Here is a 20,267-nt window from a genome sequence, read left to right as displayed (position 1 = left end):
GGGAGACTTGTGGTTTTACCACCTTTCAGAATTGTCATCGTGTTTCTTTTTTTGCAGCACTGAATGGTCTCCGCAGACTTGGCATTTTTAGATCCCTTCCTCGATGCTACTTTTGCCCCCCGCTCTTAAACTGAAGCAGCCCCCTGCCTACCCCAGTTCTTATAGTTAGTAGAGCATGTGACTCTTCATTTCGGGGTTGTGGGTTCGAGCCCCCTAGGCCAGAAAGATTTCCTACAATCCTACAATGCTTCTTCCTGTTTCGTGACCTCCACAGTCCCGTTCCCAAAGGTGTGAGCCCCCCCCCACCGTGTAACACCCGGCTAGACGGTCTGACAGTGGGTGGAAGTGCCAGAAACCAATTCTGTGTTTTCCCCTGTTCAGGCTCACGGGGGGAGAGATGGACGAGGGGGATTCGGGGTTCCTGAAGCCAAAAGCGGCCTCCGAGGACGTCGTCTCCGTGGCCCCCTCCACAGCAGAATCTGTCTTTGTGGAAGGTAAGGGGGGGGGCGAATCCTGTGCCGTAGGGGTGGGGATTGTGGCGACACTCACAGTGCGCTGGGACAAAGGATGTTTGTGTTCAAGAGAGAGAGAGGGTGTGTGTGTGTGTGTGTGTGTGTGTGGAGAATCAGAATTGTGGTCAGAAAGAGGCCCCCAAGTGTCATCTAGGCCAGGGGTCAGCAAGCTTTTTCGGCCGTGGGCCAGGCCACCGTCCCTCAGACCCTGTGACGGGCCGGACTATATTTTGAAAAAAAAACACAAATGAATGAATTTCTATGCCCCACAAATAACCCAGAGATGCATTTTAAATAAAAGGACACATTCTACTCATGTAAAAACCACACTGATTCCCAGACCGTCCGCGGTCCGGATTTAGAAGGCAATTGGGCCGCATCCAGGCCCCGGGCCTTAGGTTGCCTACCCATGCTTTAGAAATAACCCCCTACAATGCAGGAGCCACAGCTAGAGACAACCGAGCAGCAGAATTAGCACACACCTCTAGGCCCTGGCACGGTTTCGCTTTCCAGCCACGAAAAGGCCAGAGCTATGCGTCGGGGCGGCGGGAAGAGACCCTCCGCCGAGCACTTTGTCTGCAGCAGCCTTTCCCCTGCATCCTCTCCTCCCCCCCCCCCCAGATGCTCAGTATGCCTCCTTGCGGAACGAGCTGGAGACGGACGCCCGGGAGTTTGAGGCCCCGTCCTGGAGCCTTGCTGTGGAGCCAGCCTACGCCAAGCAGCAGGAGAGGGAGGTCGCCAAGAGGCAAGACGTCATCTACGGTGAGGAACCCGGAATCGCTTCCGCAGGGCCTTCTCTGCGGCGGCTCTGGCCGGGGCCCCTTCCTCTCGGTTGGGAGGAAAGCATGCAGCCCGACAGCAGGTGGCGCCGGAGGCAGGGAGGCCCTGCGGTCCCAGCTTTGTCTCCACTCTCTGCCTGCCTGTGTGGCCTTCTGCAAGGGTAAGAGACACAGGGAGAAAGCTGGCAGGCAGGACCCCCTACTCCGGACACCTAAGGCAGCTGGGAGGGCAGGGCCCCATTCACACAAATGGAGCCATCTAAGCCGGGCCTGTACGTGCCAGCCCAGTTTGGGATGGGCGGCAGTGACCCTCCAAACTCGTGGGGCCGTGGAACTCCCTGCCACTGGGAGCGGTGCTGGTAAACAAGACCAGACAAATTCACAGAGGAGGAGAGGGCTGTTGATGACTTACAAATCCTGGTAACCGCAGGAGGGGAACAGGCTCCTGAACTCGCAGCTTTCCCTTTGAGGCATCTGGTTGGCCCCTGCGAGGACAGGGTGCTTCCACTGGCCTGATCCTGCAGGCTCTTTGGTCACCGAGAAGCTGGGGAGCCTTTGCATTTGAGGGAAAGGGAATCGTACGGGACTAACCCACGGCAGTGTCGGGAGGGATGCAAAGTCGGAAATTAAATGAGGACGATGTGCTCCCCCCCCTCCAGAGCTGATGCAGACCGAGATGCACCACGTCCGGACGCTGAAGATCATGCTGAAGGTCTACTCGCGAGCCATGCGGGAGGAGCTCCAGTTTGGCCAGGCCACCATCCTCCGCCTCTTCCCCTGCGCGGACGAGCTGCTGGAGCTGCACGGAGCCTTCCTCTCGCAGCTGAAGGAGCTGCGGCAGGAGGCGCTGGAGGAAGGCAGCGAGAGGAACTACGTCGTCCAGCGGATCGGGGCCCTCCTGGTGCAGCAGGTGGGTCTGGGGGGGGGGCTCTCCCCTCACCCCAGCCTGCAGAGGCTGCCGGAAACGATGGCCGGGCTTTGCTCTAGGCCAGAGCAGGGGGCCTAGTCCAGCAACCTTTTTCAGCAGGGGGCCGGTCCACTGTCCCTCAGACCTTGTGGGTTGCCAGACAATATTTTGAGGGGGGGGGAATAAACGAATTCCTGTGCCCCACAAGTAACCCAGAGATGCATTTTTAATAAAAGCACACATTCTACTCATGTAAAAACACGCTGATTCCCGGACCGTCTGTGGGCCGGATTGAGAAGGCGATTGGGGTGTCCGGGTGGGTTCATATGGGAAAATGCGGCCCTTGAGGTATTGCGGTCCTGAGATGCAACCGCCCCCCCCCTTTCCCCTCTGCCTCCCCGGTTTCCAGTTCTCAGGGGAGACGGGCGAGCTCGTGAAGGAGAAGTACGGCGTCTTCTGCAGCAGCCACGGAGAGGCCGTCGCCCACTACAAAGAGCTCCTGCAACAGAGCAAAAAGTTCCAGAACCTGATCAAGGTAAGGGGGCCAGGGAAAGAGAGTGGGGGGGTGGGGAGTGGGGGACCCTTCCAGGTGGCCCTGGACTCCAGCCCAGCCAGCCAGTGGGGCGTAACAGTGAGGAACAGATTATGACCTTGGGAGTCCTGGGTTCGAATCCCCACTCGGCAGGGTCATTGTGAGGATGGAAAAGGGAGGAGGGAGAGGAGGAGAACCTTAGAAGAAAAACTGCAGCATATAAATAGAAGAATAAAAGGAAATTGCAGGGGTACCTTGGTTCCCGAACAAATCAGCTCCCAAATGCTGCAAACCCGGAAGTTTGCGAATGTTTTTCGGAAGCCAAACTTCCAGCGCAGCTGTGCCTTGGTTTTCGAACGGTTTCGGAAGTCAAACAGACTCCCGGAACGGATTAAGTTCGAGAACCAAGGTTCCACTCCGTGTGTGTATATAACCAAGCCTCTGCGTTCAGTGGCAGTCTATCTCGGGAGAGCGAGATTTGGGGGTCCGATTTGGCAGGGTTGGGGGCCGCAAAGGCTTTCCCGCGAGGCAGAGCCCTCCCGCCCACATCTCTCGTCTCCGTTGCCCTCTAGAGAATTAGCAACTCTTCCATCGTGCGGCGGCTCGGGGTCCAGGAGTGCAACCTGTTGGTGACGCAGCGCATCATGAAATACCCCGTCCTGGTGGAGCGCATCATTCAGAACACGGAAGGTTCGTCTCGTGGGGGGTGGGATAGAGGACCTCTAGAGAACCCTCCCGGCTCAATGGCTCTTATCCCTTTCCCCCTCTCAACTGAACTTGATTTAAATCACTTTTTTTACAGAATGACTCATTTCTTGCTGGTATAATCTTAATATTTACAACCAGATGAAGGTTTCGTTTTTGGAATAATAAATTTTCAGAGTAGTTTTTACAGCTGTATCAAGAATTACTGATTTGGTTCTGCTGTTAGAACTACATAAGACAGATAATTATGAAATTATTGTGAGGTTTGATAAGTTAACCGTTTATATTTGGACAACTTTTCTGCTATATTTTGTTGGAAGGAGAAAAACAACCATTTTCTTAATAACAGTTTAAACTGTTTAACTAAAGCAATAACATTATAGCATATGTATCCATGTTTGTTAACTTATGTGGTTAAACAAAAAAAAAAAAACTTAGACTGAGTTTTAGCACGCATGAAAAACTTAAAACAAATCCTTATTTCCTGATGAATAGCCTTTGGACTATAACGTAACTTAAAACAGAAAATCTTTAGAAAGATTTTTCCTCCAAAAGCATTTTATTTTAAAAATCTGATTTAAATTAAAAAAAAACCGATTTATATTTTTTTTAATCCGATTTTTTAAAAAAATAATTTATCTTTATCCACCCTGGTTTCCAAGCACAGATTCCCCTCTCTATCCCGTCTTGCATTTAGGTCCCACTTGGGGGCTTCCCGGTGGGGGGGGGTCCTCTGTTTGCCCACCTTGAGAAAAGAATGTCGCTCCAGAAGGGCCCCCGATGGTGCGATCCCGCAGCCAGGCTCTCCTTAGCTTCTTGCAGTCCCTGAATAGACAGAGCCCGCGAACCCCTTCCTCCAACTTCCCCCGGTTTCTTCCCCGCAGCCAGCACCCAGGAGTACGAGGACCTGACGCGGGCGCTGGCGCTGATCAAGGAGGTCATCACGGCCGTCGACGCCAAGGTCAACGAGAACGAGAAGGGGCAGCGCCTGCGCGAGATGGTGACCAAGATGGAGATGAAGTCTTCGGGAAAGTTCAAGAACGGCCTGGTCTTCCGCAAGGAGGACATGCTCCAAAGGCGGCTCCTGGTGGACGGCGTTCTGTGCTGGAAGGCGGCCTCCGGGCGCCTCAAAGGTGGGTCCCTTCGACTTCCCCCCCACCCTAAGTTTGCTGGGTGTTCATGGACAGAGGACGGGATTTGCAGGCAGGCAGTGCAGCCTCCCCGGGTGCCGGGAGCCAGCCGGTATCAAATCATGCTCTTTTATTCGCAAGAGCGTGATCTTTTCCGGCAAGGCTGCTCAGGCCTGCTTAGAGTCGGAAGGGACCCCGAGGGTCCTCTAGCCTGACCCCCTGCAACGCTGATCAAACCCGCAGACTAGGCATTAGGAGCACCAGCTGAGCTATGGAGTTTCTCCATAGACTTGGGTTAGTGACAGGCCGACCGAGCAAGCAGTGCAGCCTCCCCGGGTGCCGGGAGCCGGCCGGTGAGAAATCACGCTGTTTTATTCGCAATAGCGCGATCTTTTCCGGCAAGGCTGCTCAGGCCTTTTTCAAGTCAGAAGGGACCCCAAGGGTCCTCTAGTCTGACCCCCTGCAACGCTGACCGAACCCGCAGACTAGGCATTATGAGCTATGGAGTCTCTCAACAGACGTGGGTTAGTGTCAGGCCAACTGAGCACTTTGCAGAGACTGAGGTTCCTACCTCCCAACAGCTGCCTAAGTCCCCTTCTCTCTGGGGCTTCTCCCAAGCAATCAGAGACTTTGCCTGCCTGCAGCCAACCTCCCCTCCGCCCTCTTCATGCCTCTCCTGGTTCTGGGATCCAACAAAAAAGGCCTTCGGGGGCCACATGTGGGATTCGGAATCACCCTGCCCTAGACAGTCCAACGGTCCGACTTTGCGTAAGGAGTCTTTAAACCAGTTTGGTGCCATGAGGACTAGCATCTTGTTTTGCCTTTGGAGGAAGGGCCGAAGCTCAGGGGCAGAGCAGCGTAGCTGCCCGCAGGATCCCTCCCCCCGGCTTAATCCCCTCAGCAGCGCCAAGAAAGACCCCCGCAAGCCCCAAACCTCAGGGAGCCACCGCCGTTGCTGCTGCCGGCCAGAGTAGCTAGTGTAGAGCCAGGAGGGGCTTGCCCCTTGGGCTTTCACATGTGGGAAAGGCTCTCTCTATGTCGCCGGCCTGCCCAGTCAAGGCGGAATAGCGGAGCCAAATAACCTGCCCCCCCCCCAAAGAAGAAATACCTTCCTCCTCTGAATCATCCCTGGCTAGGCTCCTACAGGGGGAGAAAGCAAAGTGGTTCATTGCTCTGTTTAATCTCTCTGGTCTGCGTCACACTTCTTGACAAGGGGGGTCACGTTAACCTCCTGGCACAAGATGTTTCGGTGGTTTACCCCCCCCCCCTCCAATTCTCCTCCCCCTCCCCTTAAACCTGGCAGGGCTAAACCCCTCCAGAAACAGAAGAGCCCTGCCGGATCAGGCCCACCCCCCCCCACGTCCTCATGGCAGCCCACCGGGTGCCCCAAAGCAGGATTCGAACCCAACTCTCTCCCCTCCTGCCGTTTCCATCAGCTAGGATTCAGAGAGCGAATAAAATACCCTTTTTTCTTTAAAGACGCAATTCACACCCCCATTTCTTTCTTTTTAAAATAATTTTTTGAAACGCGTTTTAACAATGATGTAAATCCAGTGTTAGAAAAAAAACCACACACGAACATTTTGACTCCCACCCACCCCCCACCCCTTTGGCTGTTTCATACATTCTTTCTAACGCCGCATATTCTTCCTTATTGCCATTATTAATTAGTTTGACGGTTTGGTTTTAAGTCGACCCTGCTTAATGAACTTATATGGGAGCGATGGTTTTTCAAACAATCCACAGATTTTCCTCCCAATCTCTGATAAAGCGTCTTGGTCTCACTCCCGTTTCTGTCGACTTTTGGCAGAGATCCTGGCCGTGCTGCTGACCGACGTGCTGTTGCTGCTGCAGGAGAAAGACCAGAAGTACACGTTCGCCTCTGTGGTACGTGGCCCACCGCTCGGCATCAGGGCTGGGCGATGGTACCTGCTTCCCGATATATATACCTCTCGATGGGACGCGGGTGGCGCTGTGGTCTAAACCACGGAGCCTAGGGCTTGCCGATCGGAAGGTTGGCGGTTCGAATCCCCGCAATGACGGGGTGAGCTCCCGTTGCTCGGTCCCTGCTCCTGCCAACCTAGCAGTTCGAAAGCACGTCAAAAGTGCAAGTAGATAAATAGATACCACTCCGGCGGGAAGGTCAACGGCGTTTCCATGCGCTGCTCTGGTTCGCCAGAAGCGGCTTAGTCATGCTGGCCACATGACCCGGAAGCTGGATGCCAGCTCCCTTGGCCAGTAAAGCGAGATGAGCGCCGCAACCCCAGAGTCGTCCGCGACTGGACCTAACAGTCAGGGGTCTCTTTACCTTTACCTTTAATTGCAAAAACACGTAAACGTAATAGGCTGTATGATAACAATTGCAAAGTTATTTACCAGAAACTACTTCTCAATGATTAGATACCGTTTCCAATAGTGTCAAAATCAACAACGTGACATAATATATTAAAATGTAGCTTATTTGGTTCATGATCAAGTCCAGTATGTACAAAATACAAATCCTATTTTGTCAGTGTTGTAGTACGTTGATTTCTAATTTCTTGCATCTTCTCTTGTATTCTTCTGTCTGACGTATTCCTTAGAAGAGTGACATGAAATAATCTTCTAAGTGCCATAAGAGGCACGGGAGTCTCCCTGGGCATCCTCTTGTATGGACGCTTCAGAAATAATAATGATAATGATAATAATAATAATAATAATAATAATATTGATACACCTCCCATCTGGCTGGGTTTCCCCAGCCACTCTGGGCAGCATACAACACACACAAAATTGTAAAACATTAGACATTGAAAATTTGGAAAGAGGGATTTTCAGCAGGTGTGTAAAAGGGCGTTTGGAGGTTTGCGGAGGTTGCCTGCAAAATATTCTTACGGGGTCACTGCATGCTTTTCCCAGAGGCCTTTGCTGCCTTGTGGTGTTAGGATGGTGACGCAGCTCTTGCCAGATGGGCAGGATAGAAGTAATAAAATTATCGTTGTTGCTGTTGTTGCTCCGCAGGACGCGAAGCCGCCGGTGATCTCTCTGCAGAAGCTGATCGTCCGGGAAGTGGCCAACGAAGAGAAGGCCATGTTTCTCATCAGCGCCTCCCTTAAGGGGCCGGAGATGTACGAGATTCACACCGCCTCCAAGGAGGAGAGGAATTTCTGGATGGCACAAATCCGCCGGGCGGTGGAGAGGTGAGCAGGGGGCTCCCTGCCCCTGACTCCTGCTGGGAATGTAATATTAATATTAGTAATTTATCATTTGTACCCCGCACATCTGACTGGGTTTCCCCAGCCACTCTGGACGACTCCCAACAGAGGACTAAAAACAGAATAAAACATCAAACATTAAAAACTTCCTTAAACAGGGCTGCCCTCAGATGTCTTCTAAAAGTCAGATAGTTGTTTATTTCCTTGACATCTGATGGGAGCCACCACCGAGAAGGCCCTTCTCGCAGGGAGGGAAGACCTTCGGGAGAGGGACCCCGGTGTCCGGGGTGGAGACGCTCCTTCAGGTACACTGGGCCTTTGAGGCTGTTTAGGGCTTTCAGATTTATTTATTGTCATTGTCCGTATATACACAGTATACACAACAACGAAAATCAAACACCCAAAGACCGGATTTACCATACACATTTGCACATCTCTCCAACACTCTCATCCTTATTAAAACATAATCTATTAAAACATAACATAATCCAGAGTATAACATAACCTATTAAAAGCATAGCATAACCTAAAAGCCTGTCTCATTCCTTACTACTCACTGCTTACTATTACTTACTACTGACCCTGAGATCATTATTAAGTGCAATCAAAGCTCTTGGATAGAAACTATTCAGAAGGCGTGTGGTTCGAGTTTTCATTATCCTGTATCTTCTGCCCGAAGGCAACAGTTCAAAAAGGTTGTGAGCAGGATGGGTGGGATCTCTCAGGATGTTGTGTGACTTCTTCAAACAGCGAGACGTGAAGATCTCGTCCAGGGTTGGTAGTTGGAGCCCAATAACATTCTGGGCAATTTTAATTATTCTCTGTAAAGCTTTTTTATCCGTTACAGAGATGCTCCCATACCACGATAGTATACTATAGGTTAAGACACTCTCAATGGTACTGTGATAATAGGACAGGAGTAGGTGCTGAGATAGATTCAATCCCCTGAGCATTCTCAGGAAATACAACCTCCCCTGCACCTTCCTCACAGCCATATTAATATTTACAGTCCATGAGAGGTCCTCGGAGATGTAAGTGCCCAGGTATTTAAAACTGCCAACCCTCTCCACCTCCTCGCCATTTATGTGCAATGGTAAAAATACACTTTTCTTTCTCCTAAAGTCAATTATAAGTTCTTTGGTTTTTTTGGTGTTAAGCATGAGATTATTTTCTTTACACCATTGAATTAACCCCTGTACTTCTTTCCTATAAGCAGACTCATCATTCTCACTAATGAGCCCCACCACTGTTGTATCATCCGCAAATTTGATGATTGTGTTGGAATTATACAGTGGGGTGCAATCACATGTGTACAGGGAATAAAGAAAAGGGCTTAACACACATCCCTGAGGAGCTCCTGTGCTTAATACTAGGGTAGAAGAATAGTAAGATCCCATTCTCACTGTCTGCGGCCTATCAGTCAGGAAATTCCTGACCCACAAACAGATCTTCTGATGTACCGTATTTTTCGCTCCAAAGGACGCACTGGACCATAGGGCGCACCTCATTTTTAGAGGAGGAAACCCAGGGAAAAAACATTTTTCTGGTTTTCATCCTCTAAAAGCCCTGTTTGTTTGTTGTTGTTTTTTTGAGGATCAGCTAAAAGTTTTGCAGCTTTTTTGCAAAGGGAAAAGCCCTGGCTTTTTTGAGGATCAGCTGAAAGTTTTGCAGCTGTTTTTGCAAAGGCAAAAGGCCTTTTTTGAGGATCAGCTAAAGGCTTTGCAGCTTTTTTGCAAAGGGAAAAGCCCTGGTTTGTTTGTTTTTTGGGTTTTTTTTTTGAGGATCAGCTAAAGGTTTTGCAGCTTTTTTTGCAAAGGGGGAAAAGCAAAGCTCCTTTTGCAAAGGGGGAAAAACAAAGAGGAAAAGCCCCATTTTTATGGGGTTTAACTCACATTTCTGAAAAATCTTAAGGAAAAGGAGCCATTTCTACTGTTTCCAGACAGATAATCTAATCAGCCAGTCACATGTCCTGGGGAAACAAACAACCTCCCTCTGCAGCACATTCAACAAAGGAGGGCGGGGCTGAAAGGGAGCTTGGACTCTTATCTCTCTCCCGATCTATTTCTGATCAGCTGCTGAGCGGGTCCTTTCAACACTCCCTTTTCTCTTTGTAAAATAAAAAGCACAATCTGCTTTTGGCTCCTGGGCAATTCAGCTCCAGGGACCACCATTCGCTCCATAAGACGCACAGGTATTTCCCCTTACTTTTTAGGAGGAAAAAAGTGCGTCTTATGGAGCAAAAAATACAGTATACCCAGATTGGTCATTTTAAAAAATAACCTGTCTGGTAAAATTGTATTAAAAGCAGAACTATAATCCACGAACAACAGCCTTGCGTAGGTTCCCTGTTGTTCTAGATGACTCAGTACAGTATGAATAGCAATAGAGATAGCATCATCAGTAGATCTATTACTTCTGTATGCGAACTGGAACGGGTCTAGAGTGGATGGAAGACCAGCCTTAATATAATCCAGGGTCACCACCAACCTTTTGAATTGTGCTTGCAAACGTCCTGGGAGCCAATGTAGGAATCTTAGGAAACAAAGGCGTCCTAAAGAGGTTTTGGGGGCACTTCTGTCTTGTCCACTCAGCTGTCCCGACGAGGAGGAGGAGATTCTTGCTGACCCCGAAGAGGAGCGGAGGCAGGCTGAGGCGAGGGCAATGAAGCTGAAGGAATTCCAAGGTAGGAAGGGTTTGGACTAGATGACCCTTCGGCGGTGGGTGGGGGGGAGGCCTGGCCTGATTCCTGCGGTCCGAGCTCTTAAGGGTTGCAAGGAAGGTCACCCAGAAGGGCGAATTTGCAAATCTGTCTCACCAGGAAGGGGAGGCTGGCCCACGCTCTCTTGTTTTCCTGTTGTTCTTGGGTTGGCTGCCCCCACTGTCAGGAAACGGCCTACACACAAGTAGGACCCTTGCAGAATCTCCCAGCACCCACGCCACCCCTGGGTGCTGCAGTGCCCTGAGCTCCTCCTCCCTGCCTCCCGCCTCTAGACCGCCTGAGCCAAAAGGACGAGCAGATCTTGCAGAGCCTGAGCGACAAGCAGCAGATCTACCTAGAGATGGCAGAGATGAACGGGTTCGAGGACCCGGCTCCCGGCTCCCGGCCCCGGCTCATCGGCAGGGCAGACTCCCCGGAGAGCCTTCAGGGGGAGGCGATCCTCAAGAGGGCGGTGGCCGAAGGTGGGTGCCGCGCTCACGAGACACCCCAGGTGCTCGGGACTGCAACTCCCAAGCGCCTGGGGAGCGCCAGGCAGGCAAAGGCTAGGCTGGGCCCCGTGCCGGGCGCAGGCCGCCCCTCCTCCTCCTCCTCCCCGCCGAAACCAGTTCTTGCGTTTGCAGTGGAAGGTCTGCAGAGCCTGATCTTCACCCAGCTAGGGGGGTCCGCGGCCCCCGCCCGCCCCGAGGACACCACCGGTGGGTCGAGCCTGCTGAGGCGCGCGGAGACCTTTGGGGGGTATGACAGCGCCGCGGCCGGCCTGGCCAAAAGTAAGTGGCCCCGTTAAAATGGGGGGTGGGGGAGAGAGAGAAAGAAAGAGAAAGGCTTAATTGCTATGGAGCAGTTGGAGGCAGAGGGGTGGTGGGAGGAACCAGCTAGGGAAACCCCCAGGGGAAGGAGCCCAGGAAGTGGTGGTGGGAGGGAGAAGCCTGGGAGAGGAGGTGGCAGAAGTGGAAGCTTCGTGAGCAGGGAGATTCGGTGGCAGAGAGCAGTCCAGAATTGGAGGCAGAAGCTGAAGGAGAGGAGGGAAGCCAAGAGGCAGAGATGAAGTCCCAGGGGTCTCCCCCTCCTGCTGCGAGAAGCTCCCCTTCCTCCTCGTCTCCCGGTACCAGGAGAGGCATGAAAAGGGTGGAGGAGAGGTTGGCTGCCTACAGGCATACTCTACGATTGCTTGGGGGGAAAGTCCTGGAGAGAGAGAAGGGGACTTAGGCAGCTGTGGGAAGGCAAGGATTTCCAGACTCGGCCACTGATTTCGAGAGCTGCCAGAGATGAGTTGCTGTGGCGCTCCTGGGCAGATTGTGTTTTTGCCGGCGAAGAGTAACCACCCGTTTTTGAACGCTGCAGCTACCGACCAGCACGCTCCTTTGACAGCACCCTTGCCTCGCCATTCGAAGCGGGGTGGCCCCTCTCACCCCACTCCCTGCCTTCTCTTCCCCAGTGGGCAGTTTCAAGAGGAAGGTCTGCGGCGGGGAGCAGCGCCTACGGGACCGCCGAGCCCCCCCTGCCAACCTGGAGGACCCCCCCTCGTCCGGAGGAGAGGAAGGGCTGCGATTGGTAAGGGGGCGGAGGCGGGGGGCAGGCACTCTTGGCAAGTCACAAGTAGGGAGGACCAGAGGCCGGAAGAGGTCGGCGTTTGGGAACAGAGCATAGAACAAGCTGGGTTTCTGTTTTGTTTTGTTTTTAAAATGCCTCTTCTCCTTCTGCGTTTCCGCAGGGTGACAGTATAAGGCAGGAGCGCCCCGGCGGTTTCCTGGAAACGGAGTCGGAGGTAAACGTGTGGGCCGGATCCTGGGTGCTGCCCTCCTGCCCTTGGGGCAGCCTTGGGGCTTCCTAGCCGCTTCTGGCAGAAGCGCACGGGCATGTGCAAAGCGGATTGGGGTCTGGGCGGAGGGCAGGCAGGTGTTCAAACAGGAGAGGGAAACTCTGGCGGGCCTGAACCAACAACGAGATTTTTCCCTTGAAAGATAGATCGCCTCAAACCAGTCCATATCGTGGTATCGGTTTCGTAATTTGTGACCTGGCAATATATCGCGGATCAAGGTGTTTGTGTGCTGTGCAAAAATCACAATGCGGGGGAAACCGTGAAGCCAGCCAAGGTGTCTCTCGATTCCTGCAGCCCCTGTTAGCTCCGCTGGCTCAGCTCTTGCAGGGGGCAGTGAATCTCGAGAGCAGGTGACGGCAAAAATCTCAATACATACAGGAATAACCATGCCGCACCCAATGCCTCCCCATAGCTCCATCCTAGTTTCAGACATCGTGATCTTATATCATACAGTGGTGCCTTGGTTCTCAAACTTAATCCATTCCGGGAGTATGTTCAACTTCCGAAACGATTCGAAAACCAAGGCGCAGCTTCCGGTTGGCTAGAGGAGCTTCCCTCACTTATTCGGAAGCCGTGGAAAAACATTCGCAAACCGCAACACTCACTTCCAGTTTGCGGCATTCAGGAGCCGATTTGTTCAGGAGTCAAGCTGCTCCGAGTACCAAGGTCCCACTGTGTATTGCAATCTTTAGCTGGCGATATATCGCGATGTTAAAATTCGGGGATTGCCCAGTGCTGATCGACAGCCTTTTGTTCCTTCCCTCAGCTCGTCCAAAGGATACAGACTCTCTCCCAGTTGCTTCTTAGCCTCCAGGTAAGGTGACCCCCACTTCTCCTTCTGCACCCCCCAGATTTAGGGCAGCAGGCGGGGTCACGGGGCAGCCGACAGGGAGCACTCTTAGCGGAGAGAAACAAGGCCCCGCAGCTGATTTCGGCCAGCGGCTTTTTTTTACAAGCATTAGCATAGAAGCCCACAGAGAAGGGTACACATTAAAAGCTTCCCTAAGCAGGGCTGCCTTCAGGTGTCTTCTGAAAGTCTGGTAGTTGTTGTTCTCTTTGACATCTGGTGGGAGGGTGTTCCACAGGGCGGGTGCCACCACCGAGAAGGCCCTCCCTCCCTCCCTCCCTCTTTCCTTCCTTCCTTCCTTCCTCACTCACCCCTTTCTCCCCCCGACAGGCCGTCATGGCCCAGCAAGACAGCTGAAATAATAATTACTGTATATACTTGAGTATAAGCTTAGTTTTTCAGCACATTTTTTGTGCTGAAAAAGCTGCCCTCAGTTTATACTTGAGTGAGGCAGGCGGTGGGGGCAGCGAGAAAGAAGCCCTTTCTCTCCGCTTGTGCCACCACCCGCTCTCCCCAGTTAACCATTCCTTAAGAAGCGTACAAGAACGGCGGTTCTTTACTCTCCCCAGGCAGCTTGTTCCATTCCTGAACTGCTCACATAAATGCAAACTTGGCAAAGGAGGAACAGGAAGGAGCAAAGGGCTGATTTCAGGCTGCTCGTTCCTCCTCCTCCTCCACAGCGGCAAAGGTGAACCGGCTTATATTTGAGTCAATAAGCTTTCCCAGGTTTTTGTAGGAAAATTAGGTGCCTCGGTTTATATTCAGGTCGGCTTATACTCGGGTGGTATTATTTATAACCTGCCCGTCTGGCTGGGTTTCCCACATCATCATCATCATCATCATCATCCCTGACATCAAGGTCCCTGGCTTTCCTCTCCGTCTTTTTTGCGCTCTGCTTTGGCGAGTCCCTTTCCCTCCCTCCCTCCCTCCCTTCCTTCCTCACTCACCCCTTTCTCCCCCCTTGCAGGCCGTCATGGCCCAGCAAGACAGCTACCTGGAGGTCCAGCGGAGCGCCCTGCTCGACCGGGAGCGCCAGTTCCGCCTGCAGTCGACGCGGGGCAACCTGCTTCTGGAGCAGGAGCGTCAGCGCAACTTTGAGAAGCAGCGCGAGGAGCTGGCCCACGTCCAGAAGCTGCAGGGCCAGCTCAAGGCGGAGCAGCGGCGCTGGGAGAGGGAGCGGGAGCGGCAGAGGAAGGAGGCGGAGGCGGCCGAGGCCCGGCTGCGCGGGCGAGAGGACGAGGCCCGCCAGCTGAGGGAGCGGCTGGGCCAGGAGCGCGAGGAGCTGGAGCGCCAGAGAGAGGCCTACCAGCACGACCTGGAGCGCCTCCGCGAGGCCCAGCGGGCCGTCGAGAGGGAGAGGGAGCGCTTGGAGCAGCAGCAGCGCCGGCTCAAGAAGCACAGCGCTGCCGCCTTTTCGCCACCAGAGGCAGGGCAGGTGAGCGCCGGGCTCCTGGGCGGGCGGGCGGGCGGGTGAGATGCCAGGGGCACAAAGTGCGGCAGACCGGTTGGATGCAGAGGAATTGGGTGCAGGGGAGGGGGGGAATAATAATATATTATAATTTATTATTTACACCCCGCCCATCTGGCTGGGTTTCCCCAGCCGCTCTGGGCAGCTCCCAACAAAATGTTAAAAACAGGATTTAAAACATCACACGTTAAAAGCTTCCCCAAACAGGGCTGCCTTCGATATGTCTTCTAAAAGTCAGATAGTTGTTTATTTCCTTGACATCTGGTGGGAGGGCGTTCCACAGGGCGGGCGCCACCACCGAGAAGGCCCTCTGCCTGGTTCCCTGTAACCTCAATTCTTGCAGGGAGGGAATTGCCAGAAGGCCCTCGGAGCTGGACCCTGGTGTCCGGGCTGAGCGATGGGGGTGGAGATGCTCCTTCAGATCTACTGGGCTGAGGCCGTTTAGGGCTTTAAAGGTCAGCACCAACCCTTTGAATTGTGCCCAGGAACATCCTGGGAACCAGTGTAAGTCTTTCAGGACCAGTGTTATGTGGTCTCGGCAGCCTCTCCCAGTCCCTAGTCTAGCTGCCGCATTCTGGATTAGTTGCAGTTTCCAGGCCACCTTCAAAGGGAGCCCCACGGAGAGCGCCAGGTCTGTGCAGATGTTCTTGCTCATAAGGAGTTGAACGGTGGGATGTATTGCCAGCTGGCTCCCGACACCCGTGGGGACTGAACCTCCCAGAATCAGGAGAGGCATGAAAAGGGCAGAGGAGAGGTTGGCTGTGCGCCGTCTCCGACAGCTTGGCGAGAAAGCCCCGGAGAGGAGAGGGCTTTGACGGCTGCGGGGAGGCGGGGACCTTTAACACCGACAAGTGGTTTTCTGGAAAGGCGGCGAGAGGCGAAATATGTTCGGGAGCCTCCGGCCCAATCCTTTCATTCTCCTCTCCGCAGGGACCCTTGAGCCACTCTGCCAGCTTCAACGGAGAAGGCCTGGAGGGCAAGCCGGGCGGGCGAGGCAGCGTCTCCGCAATGGACTACCTGGAGCGGGCGGAGTTGGTCCGCCGAGACAGCGCTGCCTCTCCCGCGCTGGAGGGGGTCCGCCCGGTGCTGCCCCTCAAGACGGAGGTGCCCCTGCATCTCCTGAGCGCCACCAACCAGATCCAGAAGCAGGCAGCCGTTCAGCAGCAGATCCCCACCAAGCTGGCGGCCTTCACAAAGGGCAGCAAGGAGAAGGCGGGGAAGGGCTCTGCCAAGGCCTCCCACCGGACGGAGAGCTCGGGTGAGTGGTGCGGGGGCCGCAGAAGGGGGCACGGGGGCCACTGGGGGCGGAGGTTGCCGCCCCAGGAGAAACAGGCATCATTGTAAGCACGCAGCGTAAATGAAGATGCAAAATGAGGAAAGAATAATAATACAGTGGGATGCGGGTGGCGCTGTGATCTAAACCACTGAGCCTAGGGCTTGCCGATCAGAAGGTCGGCGGTTCGAATCCCTGCAACAGGGTGAGCTCCCGTTGCTCAGTTCCTGCTCCTGCCCACCTAGCAGTTCAAAACCACGTCAAAGTGCAAGTAGATAAATAGGTACCACTCCGGCGGGAAGGGAAACGGCGTTTCTGTGTGCTGCTCTGGTTCGCCAGAAGCGGCTTAGTCCTGCTGGCCACATGACCCGGAAGCTGGACGCCGGCTCCCTCGGCCAGTAAAGCGAGATGAGCGCCGCAACCCCAGAGTCGTCCGCGACTGGACCTAATGGTCAGGGGTCCCTTTACCTTGGTTCTCAAACTTAATCCGTTCCGGAAGTCCATTCCAAAAGCAAAGCGTTCCAAAACCAAGGTGCGCTTCCGCATAGTAAGTCATGCAAAATTGATTAATCCGTTCCAGGCTTTTAAAAACAACCCCTAAAGCAGCCATTTAACATGGATTTTACTATCTAACGATCCACCGATCCATAAAATGAAAGCGATAAACAATGTACTGCAGTCACACCATCCATCCATCCATCAGTAGCTAGACTGGGTTCCACACAGTCACAAAAACAAAACTAAAAGAACCGCAAAAACGCAAAATAAATAGCAAAAACAGACCTCAGTGTAACACTCAAAACGGAGCAGGTTCGGCTTCCGAAAAGAGTTTGCACTTACTTCTGGGTTTTTGGCGTTTGAGGACCAAGGTACCACTGCATGGTTTTTTGCTGCCTGGGTCTCATGGAGACACCGTTGTTATAGAACCCAACTGGAGCCCCACAAAACCTGTCGATGTTCTGCAGTCCCTGAATGCAGCCATTTGGCCTGGCTTCCGTTAACGGAGTCACAGTTGGCAGGGACCCCGGGGGTCCCCTCCTGCCCCAACCCCCTGCAATGCAGGAACCCAAGGAAGCTCCAGGGATCCGCCCCCACGAGTCTCTGAGGGTCTCCTTTCTCCTTCCAGCGTCGGTCGACCTGAGGCAGCTCCTTCCCCGGTCGGCTGGCAAGGATGACCCTCTCTCCCGCAGCCGCAGCTCCATGAGCCCCGTCTTTCCACACAGCCAGAACGTGGCCTTCCTGCCAGGTAAGTCGGGCAGCGGGCAAGAGAGGGAGCCCCGCCCAGCCCAGCCCGCCATGCGCCCCATGGCCCACCCTCCCTCACCCTCTTCTCCCCGCAGAGCCGCCTGCCGAGGGCGCCCTGCCCGAAGCCCTGCCCCCCGCCGCCGCCAACCTCTTCAAGCCCAACAGCGTCCACGCCCTCCCGCCAACCCCGGACGATCTCGCCAAGGAGGACGTCATTTTTTTCTGACGCGCACCAGGACGCTCGGCCTCCAAGGGACCGTGCCCCCTTTCGCTCGCCAGGACAGAGGCCGGAAAACAGCAGCGAGGACATTGTGTTGTTTTTTTGGGGGGGGAGAAGGGGTCTTTCTCCGGACAGTCGTTCAGCCGCACACGGGCACCCCGACTTCACACGCCTCGCTTTCTCTGGGGCAGAAGCTGCTGTGGTCGTGGCATTGCGGTCGTTTTTTAAGCACCTTCTCCAGCGGAGAGAGAGACAGAGAGCAGAGTTTGCCAACAGAGGTGCCGGGTCGGAGGGGGGGCCCCGCTTCCTCCGAAGACAGGCCTCGGCGGGAGAAACTTTGCGGCGATACGGAACAGGATCGTCTTGGGCAAAAGGGGTGCCTTCCTTAATCTGCCAGGCGCCACGCAGGGGCGTCCAGCTTGGTGGCAAACGACTCTTGTTTCCCCCCCCCAAAAAAATCTGGCTTCTCGCATGCTGGCGTGTTCTGCGTCCAACCCAACGGAGAGCACCCCTCGCTCCCCTCACCGCCAAACGCTCATCCGCTTCCTTGGCAGGAATCTCTCCCACCCACCCCCCCAATTTGATTTTTTTATTTGCCCCGGCTTAGAACCTCTCTGCCACCAAGGGGATCTTTGCAACACTCTTCCCCGGCTTCCCGCAAATGCTCGCCTCCTGAATGGTCGCTTATCTTAACATTTTTTTGGGGGGGGGTGTTTTGGACTGCAGCCTCGCAGCGATGTGTGATCGGCTCTTTGCTCCTCCCCAAACACCTGCGCTCTCCCAAAAATTGCGGCTTCTGCGCTCGGTCCTGGGGGGGGAGGCCATCGGAAGGGCGAGCCCCCCCCCCCCCGTCGCAAGAGGCTCCCGACCTCCCTTCCACCGCGGCAGGGCCGTTTCTCATAATAACTGTGCATTTCCAACCACGTTTCTTGAAAGGGAAGCCCTCTTACTGCACACAAATGCTGAACAGTCCATGCTCTGCTTACCTATTAGATTTCTCTCCTGGGGGAGCTCCCTTCGGGGCGGGACCAGTGGCAATTTAAAGGGCCCCCCCCCCCGCTGCCTTTCACGGGGGTGCGGTGGGGGCAGGCACAGTCCACGTGTGGCCGAGGACAGGCGACTCCCCAACTGGGGTGCAGGGGGAGAAAGGTCCCCAAAATGCAAACATTTCCCTCTGACGCCGCTGACTCCCCCGCCCCCCCCCGGAGGGGAAAAATTGCTCTGTGTTTTGGATATTTATTTGTTTACTATGTGTAAGCCTCCTCGAGACACTCTTGGGTGCGAGAGGTGGCCCGTGCATAAATAAATGAATAAATATAGATATATATTGCCTTTTGCCTTGTTGCTACCACTTGCACGTTGAGCAGGAAGGAATCGCTGCCGAGGAATTCCCACCCCCCCTTCCCCAAAGCTCCGTTTAAAACCCCCCCAAGGAGAAAGAGCCCAGCAGCTTCCAAGGGAGACCCATCCTGCTGGGGTTCTTTCGACTCCCAAGCAGAGCCTCCCTGGAAAGGGCCGGTCTACCTTAGCATGGCAGAGAAGCCTGCTGCTCTCACGTCCTGCTGGGGGGGGGCAGATGGGGAGCCCCCTTTCGGCCTGATCCGGCAGCCTCGCAAGTAGAAGGAGCTGAACACCAAGCTCCCCCCTTCCCTGGGGCCAAGTCCCCAGAGAGACCTGCCTCTCAACAGCCTTGCTTCTTACCGTTCCCCTGCTCCTGCCTTTGCTTTCTCCGGGGGCCGCATCCTGCGCTGACCAATCGTGCAGCAGGAAGAGCGTGGTGGGAAGAAGCCCTTTAGCATACAAGCGGCGTTTCTGCAGAGACCCTCTTTCCGCTTCGCCTGCGGCAAGCTGTGCCCCCCAGGACTTGCTCAAAGTTAGAATCGTGGAGTCGGAAGGGACCCCAGGGGGTCATCCAGACCAGCCCCGTTGCAATGCAGGAATCTCAGCGAAAGCATCCAGGACAGAGTCCACCACCTTCAACCCCAACAGCTCCGACTGGCGGGGGAGTTCTTCCTTGGTGCTTGAAACCTCATACCAATTTTATTCTGCAATTTCCCCACGAGTGCCCTTGCACCTATCCTGCCCTGTCCCTTCCCCCCCCCCGCGTGCCATGACCCCCAAGTCAACTGAAGCAAGTTCCTGGTGCCCGTGCTTCCGATCACAGCTCTTGTGCCGAGTCGGGAGGGACCCCCAGGGGTCATCCATCCCAACCCACTGCCGGGGAGGAAAACCACGGCTAGCTCAGTGTCACCCGCACTGGCTGGCAGCTCTCCTGGGTTTCAGGCGGGGCATTCCTAAAGGTGCTGGTCATCCTTCCTCAAATTCAGGCCCTGCAACACCACCTCACTGCCCCCCCCAGCCCCACAAAGAAACAAAAAGGAGCAGCCGAACTGACTCCTCGGAGGATACGCCGACCCCCTTTGGCTCCCCGATAAATGGGGCTGTTTGGGGACGTCCTGTGTGCCCCCCCCAAGCCCAACTGGCCTTGGCAACACAATCCCAGGGACTAGAGGCAAACCGTGGACCCGACTGAGGTTTGTTCGCAAACGAGAGATTTGCCAAACGGCGAGATTTCCACGAATCTGGTGGAGGAGCCTTTGCCCACGTCTGGGGCTGGGAAGAGGCTGCCGACCCTCTGGGACTCTCTGCCTATTGATACCAGGGTATCCCCACTGGCTGAAGGGGGGACCCCCAAACCCGTAATCCTGTCCCGGTTCTAGGGATTAAGAGTGCAGGAACAAGAGAGCTTAAGGGTGCGGGAGTGGGGGTCTTTTGTGGGGGACGGAATGAGGACTGAAGGACCTCTTTGCTGCATCCGGAGTCAGAACCCGTGCCTGGCTTGCAAAGCCAGCCCCCCAACCCATGCAGGATCCGTGGGTCAAGGGGAGGAGGCGTTTGCGGGGGTCGCAAGCAATAA

The 20,267-nt window shown here is 54.5% G+C and overlaps 1 protein-coding gene across 1 annotated transcript in view; it reads left to right on the top strand.

The window, feature by feature from the left end:
• The window catches only part of ARHGEF18 (Rho/Rac guanine nucleotide exchange factor 18), a 51,722-nt gene extending 34,082 nt beyond the window's left edge, over positions 1–17,640 (top strand). The window contains exons 14-31 of the mRNA XM_033136518.1: positions 382–494; positions 1,134–1,274; positions 1,951–2,201; positions 2,608–2,733; positions 3,303–3,420; positions 4,320–4,568; positions 6,376–6,452; positions 7,566–7,744; positions 10,351–10,442; positions 10,751–10,939; positions 11,099–11,245; positions 11,914–12,029; positions 12,190–12,243; positions 13,064–13,111; positions 14,112–14,579; positions 15,543–15,870; positions 17,012–17,131; positions 17,226–17,640. Coding sequence (XP_032992409.1) covers positions 382–494; positions 1,134–1,274; positions 1,951–2,201; positions 2,608–2,733; positions 3,303–3,420; positions 4,320–4,568; positions 6,376–6,452; positions 7,566–7,744; positions 10,351–10,442; positions 10,751–10,939; positions 11,099–11,245; positions 11,914–12,029; positions 12,190–12,243; positions 13,064–13,111; positions 14,112–14,579; positions 15,543–15,870; positions 17,012–17,131; positions 17,226–17,356 — 2,947 coding nt within the window. The 3' untranslated portion in view covers positions 17,357–17,640. The remainder of the gene's footprint in view (positions 1–381; positions 495–1,133; positions 1,275–1,950; positions 2,202–2,607; positions 2,734–3,302; positions 3,421–4,319; positions 4,569–6,375; positions 6,453–7,565; positions 7,745–10,350; positions 10,443–10,750; positions 10,940–11,098; positions 11,246–11,913; positions 12,030–12,189; positions 12,244–13,063; positions 13,112–14,111; positions 14,580–15,542; positions 15,871–17,011; positions 17,132–17,225) is intronic.
• The last annotated feature ends 2,627 nt before the right edge of the window (positions 17,641–20,267 follow it).

The sequence above is a fragment of the Lacerta agilis genome, chromosome 18 (genome assembly GCF_009819535.1).
Source record: "Lacerta agilis isolate rLacAgi1 chromosome 18, rLacAgi1.pri, whole genome shotgun sequence".
Taxonomy (NCBI): domain Eukaryota; kingdom Metazoa; phylum Chordata; class Lepidosauria; order Squamata; family Lacertidae; genus Lacerta; species Lacerta agilis.
Note: the sequence above shows the minus strand (reverse complement) of the source record. Positions and strands in the feature narration are given on the sequence as shown.